This window comes from Electrophorus electricus, chromosome 16 (genome assembly GCF_013358815.1).
Source record: "Electrophorus electricus isolate fEleEle1 chromosome 16, fEleEle1.pri, whole genome shotgun sequence".
Taxonomy (NCBI): Eukaryota; Metazoa; Chordata; class Actinopteri; order Gymnotiformes; family Gymnotidae; genus Electrophorus; species Electrophorus electricus.
Genome location: NC_049550.1, coordinates 7,383,876 through 7,393,603, shown reverse-complemented (window position 1 = coordinate 7,393,603; position 9,728 = coordinate 7,383,876). Strand labels below are relative to the sequence as shown.

General features: G+C 40.3%; 1 protein-coding gene across 2 annotated transcripts in view; it reads left to right on the top strand.

Annotated features, from left to right (window-relative positions):
- Nucleotides 1-4,200: 4,200 nt before the first annotated feature.
- The window catches only part of caly (calcyon neuron-specific vesicular protein), a 7,135-nt gene continuing 1,607 nt past the window's right edge, over nucleotides 4,201-9,728 (top strand). Inside the window, exons 1-6 of one of the 2 annotated variants that reach the window (XM_035534628.1) lie at nucleotides 4,201-4,340; nucleotides 4,863-4,943; nucleotides 5,821-5,951; nucleotides 6,894-7,013; nucleotides 7,340-7,453; nucleotides 8,948-9,728. The exon at nucleotides 8,948-9,728 is cut by the window's right edge and continues 1,607 nt beyond it. In XM_035534628.1, coding sequence (XP_035390521.1) covers nucleotides 5,823-5,951; nucleotides 6,894-7,013; nucleotides 7,340-7,453; nucleotides 8,948-9,151 — 567 coding nt within the window. In that variant the 5' untranslated portion in view covers nucleotides 4,201-4,340; nucleotides 4,863-4,943; nucleotides 5,821-5,822 and the 3' untranslated portion in view covers nucleotides 9,152-9,728. The remainder of the gene's footprint in view (nucleotides 4,341-4,862; nucleotides 4,944-5,820; nucleotides 5,952-6,893; nucleotides 7,014-7,339; nucleotides 7,454-8,947) is intronic. The other variant, XM_035534627.1, reaches the window with a different exon arrangement.

Below are 9,728 nucleotides of genomic sequence, written 5' to 3'. Positions count from 1 at the left end.
CTTGATACTCTTGAAAGATTACAAGTTTAAATCATACTACTATTAAGGAACCAACTCCCTCCACCACCTTCAGGACTTGGATATAAAAGTACCCAACAAGGCACTTAACTCCACTTCTGGGATCACTGGAAATGGCAGTGGAATGGTAATTACTTTAAGTGAACTGTTATGTTTGGTTTCCCTATACAAACAGAGTATTTTACTGTAAAAGACTGTAAGAGCACAGTACCTCAGACTATCTGACCAAGTAAAGAAAGAGAGAAAGGAAAGAAATATAAATTATAGTATAACATATAAACTAAAAGATTTTATACTAGAACACGTGACATTTTGCTGCATCTAGCTGCTGATAACTTTCTGTACCTAGAAATCTACATGAGTGATGATTTGCACCCCTTAGCATTAAGGTGTAGGTGAACATCCGTTTCTGCACTCCTTCATGAAATCCCACTGATGCGTTGCTGTGCATCTGAATGCATAATGACAAGTTTATCATGGACAACAGCAGTTCCAAAGAACTGCATCTAACTCAATGGTCGTCCGTACAACAGAACAAGCGTAGTTCTTGTGTTTCAGAGGAGGCCCTAACGGACCCTCTGCAGACGTTGTTTGCACAACCACTTAGTTCCCTCCCCCAACCCCAACCAGCCACACACACCCCGCCCCACCGCTGCCGTCAAGTCTATGACCCTTAATCTCATTCCTGGCAGTCTACTTTCTGATTCACTACATTTCTTTGCAATGATTATATTAACCTATTCCGAGGAAGGCAGTGTGAGTTTTCAGGCACTGGGCATTGCATGTCTTGTCTGATAACCAGAAATGTTATCAGCAAAAGCAATCCGCCATTTGAGACTTAGCTAGGCATGCCATCATGCCTGTAACCTATGCCAAATGAATCAAGTTGGTGTAACATGCACAGGAAGATCATAATGACAGATGGTGGTGAGGTCATGACAGCACTGGCGACAGTAGTGAGCTTTGTTTCTACCTCTGATTTGAACAAGCAAGACCAGGGCTTGTTGAATTATTAATACTGCATAATCATTGTGTTCAGCCAAATACTGATTTACAGGGTTATAAGGGGTGAAACATTTTAGGTGCCTTCATTCTAACTTTTGAAAACCTTTTTTTTTCCTGCTCAGCTCTATAGATGGAACACTGAAGGGTTTTATCAGTTAAAAAGACAAATTTATATGTGAGTAAAGAAGGAAAAAGATTGCTTTATTTTGAACCTTTTGTCTGTTTGTCTTTTCAGTTGTTTTAAATGGATTTTGTTGGGTATAATTTCTCATGTCTGGGAATGTATCAGGCCATGTTAAAACAGTTTTGTCCAAAGATGATCATTTAACTGAATATGCTTTAAGAAATGAAAGGATTAAGATTAAATTAATGGGAAAAAAAATGAAATCTGAAATTCAATGAAAAATTATTCATTTTTTTATGAGAAATTGCGTATATTCAAGATGATCAAATTATGACAAAAATATATTTGAAATATAGTTGGAAACAGTAGAGGGACTGCCCAGTCTGTTTCCCTTAGGTAACCCAGGCTTTCTGGTACCACGTGAAATTAATTCGTGCCTTGAGTGAAGTTCAGTAGTGCTAATTGCCATAAATAAGTGGATGAAAAAGGGAGCAGACAAAACAGTTTCCCGAATATCTGGAGGGAAATCTGTGCATTTGACAGCATAACGATTTTCCTTCTATAACGTCGCTTCCGAAGTATTATTGCACAGTTGCAAGTTTGAGTAATTAATGCTCAGTGTTCTGTTAATGGACGGTAATTTTGGAGGACTGTGATTATACTGCCATCTAGTGGTACCTTAAGATAAAGCAAGTTCTATATCTTTGCCAGTTTATGTAACTGTAATATTCAGAGGCTACTTCAACCAGCAAGTCCTTAATAGCTTTGGCCATTAGGTGGAGGTATTGTACAAAACTGTAAAGGTAACAGAAAAAAACTGTAAAAAGAAAGCAAGGTGGGGGTTTTTACCTATTTAAAAACAAGAAATATATGTATTAGTGCATTAAAATTAAAATAAGAAATGAACAGATCTTCTAGTTAATTTTGTAGTCCAGGACTAGGCTTAAACGGCACATAGAAACAATCAGACAGACTACACTTTCTGAATCCACAGACCAAAATTAGACAACACAAAAAAATTATTTGCCTTTGAAATTCTTTACTTTCAAAATAGTGAACCTTTGTCAAAACAATAAAACAAATAACCCTATTACACCTGACCTACTTTACTCCCAACACCCCCACTGCCCCTATTGTTCCAGACCTCTTGTTTACCCCCTCACACACACACACACACACACACACACACACACACACACATCACCACCACCACCACTACCAAGCAAAAACACGCACAAAGGTACAGGGTTGCCTCCCTGAGTCTTTGCTGAGTACACAAAGCCCTCCCCTCGTCTCAGAAACCCATATCCTAATTGATTCTCATTTTCATTAGTCACCATGAGAGGCTTTTGTTCTCCGGGGCCGGGCCCAGAGCCAGGGGAGGAGAGGGGGGCCTGTGCGTTCGCCAAGCCCGACCCAGAGAGGTCTCCTCAAAGAGCGACAATCCGGGGGCGCGCCTTTTGAAGTGCGTCCCCCGCTAACTAAAGGTCAAAATAATAAATGTAGGCCCAATTGAAGCCTGGCGGAGGGGGAGGGGCAGAGGGTGTTGGACACGGAGCAGGGTGTTTTAGGAGAGGATGCATCACATGTGGGGAGACGTGTTGAATTCGCCGGACTGGCCGCGGCCGAAGACGGCCCAGCACGGTTCCTCCAAAGAAAGAATGGAAGGTTCATGAGCTCAGACAGGGCTGGCTCCAATGGTCTGCGCATTTTTGCTGAGAACTATCCATCTCTCTCTCGTTCTAAACCCCAACCGCCCCCCACCACAACCACCCCCACTTTCACTGTTTCACAGTATATCTTTTTGGCATCTCTGCCTACCAACACACCTTTTTTTTATATTCATATATACCTTTTTTATATTAATATTTCATTTTCATGTTTATTTTATCCCTTTACATCATTATGATACAATTTACCACAAAATAGCCACATTAGAAGCAAATTTACTTATTATTATTATTACTTATTATTATTATTATTATTATTATTATTATTATTATTATTATTATAATATATTTAAATGACACCTTTGAGCATTTTGATAACCACACCCTGCAGTCAGCAAAAGTATGAGAAACCCTGTCTCTACTATTTATTAACACCCATAGCACAGCTCTCCTGAAATTTTACGTTCACTCTAATTTTTATAACAGTGGAGTTGTTTTTACACTTGAATATATTTAACAAATACATTAGACTATCTCTGAACTTTTTTGGGGTCATATTTGTGTCTTTCTCCTAGTATTATAGCTGACATAATTCAGAAAGCAATATAATTATTCCATTTCAAAGTCATTTTATTTTGTTAAATATTTTGAGGCTGTACGTAAGCAACGCATACCATCACACTCTACAGCTACCACAGAGCTTTCAGGAGAAATTCAGAGGTTAATTTATTGTCTGCGAAGATTTCTTCTTTTGTACATATCTGTTCATTGTCAAATTGTTTAGGCTGGTGAGCTCTCCACTTCCAATAATAGTGTAGATTTGATGAGTGTTGCAGCGGTACAGGCAAACAGGCATTATGCGATCAGTTTGTGCCAATATAAAAGTGTATGTATGAATCATGTATGAATGTATAAATCATTTCACATTAATAAACATACACACACACACACACACACACACACACACACACACACACACACACACACACACACACAACGTCTAAGTGCAGGGAAGTCATGAGAAGATACGTATGATTTCTTTATTAAGATTTTTTTAGACCTCCTATAAACAAAGTGCAGATCTTCAAGTGTCCATTCATTATTGCTTTGGGAAAGCACTGCGTAAGACGAAGAAAGTCCGTTAAAACTTTTTATTCATACAAAGGTATTCCAGGTGTTTAAAATGCACTACGACCGCTGCAGACGTAAATGCAGAGCGATTATAATCTTTTACCGGATGTAATTAAATGTAATACATTTTTAAAGACACTTATAATATGCGCCTAAATGTAAAGAACCATGGCAATGGCGACCGCATCTAACAGTTTTCCCTTGCGCAATTTGCATCATATCGAAGCGACAGTCCACTGTAGGATGCACTGCGAGACGAACAGCTGCTGCGCTAGAGCAAGCACCTCTAGTGAATCCGGCATTGCCACGGTAACCGTGCTCGTCTCAGCTGGACTGTTTTTCTTTTCCTCACCCGAAAAAAAATCTTCAGCGATTATCGACATAGAAAATCGGTGAGTACATTTCGTATTATCCGCTCGTAATAAAGATTATGCGGCATTCCTTCGAAAATGTGATGTGCTTGGTTTCTAGGTTAATAGCTACCTTTAATTCTGTGGGTAATTTGGTTCATTCCAGCATAAAGATGGTGAGGGATGGGGGGTGGGGGAATCTGACATTTTTCTATAGTCTGCATTTTTTTTATCAAATAGACCTATGGTAAATCAGTTGCTCTTCAAAAATACAATTCTATATATCTTTAAGATTCGTATTGTATAGTCTAGCAACAAGCAACATCTGTTTAGTTATTATCCTTTGCAAGTGTACATTGTGGGCTTCGACCACCTAGCTTCCTTTACAGGTTTTGTCCTTTAAAAAAAACATCAATTAAAAAACTATAAACGCAAGAATAAAAGCGTTTAACCTTGTTTGGGGGTAGAATGGCGTTATGTTATAGACCTGAATTTGTCACCGGCGTTGGTTAATGTCGAGGTCGGTTGCCAGTAGTGATACCTGGCTCAATTTTTTTTATTTAGATGTTTGCCGTGTGCATAGAGTCGGCACGCAAAACACAAAGCGTGTCTTCTGAAACCTGTCTATGAAAACAATAGCCTAAGGTATTTTCATGGGCCTTATTTTTTCGAATACTTGACAAACAATGATTGATATAACTATTATAAATTATCATTATTTGTCATTTAATGTGCTATTTACAGAATGTTTATTAAATGCATATTAGTTTGGCTCTATGTATTTGTTTACATGTATATATGCTTTTTAAAATCCTAGTTAATATACTTAATCTCATTTCATCCTTTGTGTGCATGTGAGTATGTGTGTTGGGAGAGGGGAAGAGAGAGAGAGAGAGAGAGAGAGAGAGAGAGAGAGAGAGAGAGAGAAAGTGCACACACTCACACTGACTCATTATGATGTGGTCTGAGATTCATGGAAATGGGAAAAACAACATGTGCACACACAATCCCTTCGAAGAATTATAGTATATACACAAATTTCTGCTCAACTGATTGAATTTAAACATTTAACATCTTGATTTGTTAAGCTAGGAAGTGAAACATTAGTTGTTATATGTGAGACATACACTCATTATACTAAAATGATATCGAGTAATTTCATAGTAAAAAGCAAGTGACAAGTAAATATTTCCAATCATATAATTTCATTTCCAAAGATATTGCTTGGCTTCCAAGCCTTCACAGTGCCTTCAGAATGTATGAGTTTAAAACTGAGTGTGTGTGTGTGTGTGTGGTGTGTGTGCGTGCGTGTGCGTGTGTGTGTGCGTGTGTGTGTGTGTTTGGTGTGTGTGTGTGTGTGTGTGTGTGCGTGTGTGTGTGTGTGTTTGGTGTGTGTGTGTGTGTGTGTGTGTGTGTGGTGTGTGTGTGTGTGTTTGATGTCTGTGTGTGTGTGTGTGTGTGTGTGTGTGTGTGTGTGTGTATGTGTGTGGTGTGTGTGTGTCTGTGTGTGTGTGTTCCTCAGACATGGTGAAACTGGGCAGCACTCTTGTGGAGAAGGTGGAGAGGGTGCCATCACTGGAGGATGGCTTTGATAACATCCCCCTCATCACACCACTGGAGGTGAACCAGCTACAGAAGCCCTTTCCGGAAAAGGTAACCAGTTCTGCGGTACTGCCAGCATCTTCAAATATCCGAGTGTCCATGACTCCTTCGCTCTTCAAATAGTGCTTTATAGGATATGGCTCAGTATAGATGTGCAGTACAAGTGTCAGAAGAAGACAGTTTTGGAAGAGTCGTATTAGTGGGCTTTCTGAAACTGTCACTGGTAGCTTTCACATAATCATACACAATTAGTGTCACTGCATTTGATGCACTCTCTCTGCAAATTTTTCTTGAAGACCATGTCTGATTCTCTAAAATAGAGAAGCACACCTTCACGCATGCATGGCACAACACAAGCAGTCATGAACATGAGCACACACACATATGACTCATCTCTCAGTGACAGTGATTGCTATAATGATATACCAACACAACAGCTGAGCATTTTCATGTGTGTGTCTGTGAGAGAGAGAGAGAGAGAGAGAGAGAGAGAGAGAGAGAGAGAGAGAGAGAGGTACGACCTATCCTTGAGTGTCTGCTTTCTGCATTTAACACCCTAAGGTGCATTGTGTGTGCCAGCTTATTCATTTTCCTTGTTACCCTTTTGCCTGCTGTATACAGAAACTCATGATCTACTAACAGTAGTTAAGAGACAACTGCATCGTAAATAAGACCTAAGCTGAGTTTCTAAGACTCAGTGTGAATCTTGTTTTAGAGGAATGCAAATGGCCTGATTGGCTTGAAAGTACTCAAGACCCATTCAAATGCATTAAACAGTGTTGACAGGTGCAGTTGGAGTCGTGACATTACAGTCAGCTCTTATTGTTGGGGCGCTTACTGTTTCTAATGTGTCCCCACTACCAGACCTCTTCCTATCCAGTTTTATTTTTAAACAGTATGATTGTAATGGCATTTAGGAACAGTTTAAAGAGCTCAGCACTGTTCATCTGTGACTAGATGCTTTCATCTGACCATTTCTGATCGTCTTCACAGGTGATTGTGAAAACGACCACAGAGTATCAGCTGCAGCAGAAGAAGAAGAAGAAGCCCTATGTGTCCAGCATTAAGAAGCTGAACATAAACCTCTACAATGAGGTGTCGGAGAAGGTCAAGGTAAACAGCTGTTTGCTACGAGGAGTTATGCCAGCTCTGTAACTATGCGTCCACCACTTCACGGAACAAGAGCAGTTTTACAGTTATTGGTGGAGATTCTGGATATTTTTGTCATTGTGTGTTAGGGGCGGGGTATAGGTAGTTTCCAAAATAAAAGTCTGTTCTTATAATGGGTGCCTTGTGTGTTTAGCTCTTTGAATATTTATGTAATAAGCCTGGATTTTAGTCAGTTAAGGGTAAGTTTGGGCTTATTATCACGTGACCTTGTACACCTTTGTATTGTGTGTGTGTGTGTGTGTGTGTGTGTGTGTCTGTTTGTGTGTCAGCTCACAGGACTCATTCTCATCACCTTGGCCTTCTTGGCGTGTCTGCTGCTCCTGGTTATGTACAAAGCCCTTTGGTATGACCAGCTTAGCTGTCCTGAGGGCTTTGTCCTCAAGGTAATTTAACCAGTACACTACTGCTGTGCTCTAAATGCTTCTCCACTTTATTTACTAGTAAAATATCAAACAAGGATTAAGGGAATGCCAACCCCAAAAAAGTTACTGTCAGTGGATTAAGAATGAGGAATTAGCATTATACAGTTATGTTAAAGCAGTAATATAAGACTGCTTTCTAAGAGGTGCTCACAATAGCATGCATTCACTGTTAGGTACATTACAACTGTTGAGGGAAGTATTCATTCTATTTCAGGTATTCTGGTTAAGCCGCCCACTCATGCTGAGGCCTACATCTTACCATTGAGTTATAGTTATAATACAGGTTAAATAGTTGAATGCGTCAAAACATGCCGGCAATTACTCCCATGTTTTTACAACATCACAACATGCTCTGTTGTGAACAACTGCTTCATCTCTCCATTTTCATCATCGTTCAGCGACAGCAAAATAACTTGCGTATGCTAACCCAGCCTCTGAAGATGTGCTGCTAGCTCAGGGCTATAGTGGAGCTGTGGTTTCTGAACTCGCCAGGCAACACAGGAGGGGGGGGAGAATGTCTTTAATTAGCTTAAGCCGTGACTAAACTGTGATTAAAGCCTGGGGGCACTTCCGCCCTTGCCCCTTTGATGTTGATGCTATGGCTGCTATTAGCATGCTACGCTAATGTAGCATCACCACCGTCTTGAAAAGTGTGGGGAAATTGCTGTTCATAACAGGAAGTAATGAGCTTCGTCAAGTCCAAGCTCGCTTATGTATTCCGTGACTGACGGCTTTCGATCAGAGAAATGTTGGTTCTCTTGTTCACTTTCACTTGGGCCGTCTACCTTTGATGATCCATATCTCGACTGTCGCGTCAAACCTGGCCTCTAAGTAGAGTTTTGACAAAAGGGGGGTCCAGATTGAGAGGGTTGGTTGTTCTCAAGGGTCTCAGATGACGCCCAATTGTCAAGATATTCATAACATGAACTTCATTATGATAATGCAGATGGCTGAGCCCTTTCTGTCTCCATATTACTTTTGAGCTCTCTAGTTTTTGTATAGTATGATTTTCAGTAGGTGCTGAGAACGGGCTTGTCCAATGTTTCCAAATGGTTTTACTCCAGGGTTGATTAAAGCTGAGACAGTAATTCAAGACAAACCAGTTTCACTAAATAAACTTGGTGCAGCATATTTATAGCAAGGCTGGGGAACTAGAGCTACTAATTCCGTTCATGTTTTTCTATCCTCTCACAGAAAACCACAGTCACTGTGCAGATTTTACATGGTTCAGTTATCACTGTGATCCAGTGAAGTGTGAACCACTGAACATAACAGCTTGTGAAGATATACCAACATATAATATTATTCTTGTGCCAAAACAGTCAATTAGGCCTTCTTTCTATTCCTGAATGTGCTTGATTAGCTGGTAGACTCATGCATTTTTTGCACTGAATTTTTACCCCCGAGGTTTGCATGCCCTCCTAAACATATGCCCTCCCTTCCCCCGAATCCCAGCACAAGCACTGCAATCCTGCAGCTCTGGAGATGTACTACCCAGAGCAGGAGGCAGCCTCACGAGGCAGCCTGTACACGGCCATCAGCCACCTCAACCAAGCCAAGAAAGCCCTGCCTGAGCTCTCCTCTCCCTGGCTGCCTGTACTCAACGCCCTGAAAAAGAGCGAAGAGGCCAAGGGGGAGGGAAACAGCTCCCAGCAGTGAGAGTTGCAGATGGAGGTGTTAATGGAGTAGTTCAATGGAAAAAAAAAACCAGTTTGCAGTTTTCCCCTTTACCCAAAGTGTACTCGATTAGTCAAAGCGCATGCTTTATGTCCAGCCTTTTCTTTTTTAGTTCAGCACTACGAGCCTAATGTAATGAAAGTAAGAGGTAATGGAAGTCTTCATGGGAATCTTTCCCACTGCATATGCCCAAATCACCACCCACTTGTGCAGGTCTTAAGTAACGTTACTGAGACCCTGCCTGTGTGGTTGAGGGCACAACTGACCTCAAAAATTATCAAAACTTCATTGCAGAGCAAAAAGCTGTAAAATTATGGAGGCAGCCATCTTGGATAAGTGGAGTAAAGCTTTAACATAATTTAGCATCCACACTGCTGCCTCCTAAAGTTTGAAGGCAGAATTGCACCAGAAAGTTAAAGGTTGACACTTTAGTTGCACATTTAGCATAAATATGTAAATATGGGTTATCGCTGCTACTTTTCATAATTGTTTATTTTAAAAATGAATATTATATGTTTATGAATATTATATGAAGCTTTTGATGTGTATTTAATGAAAA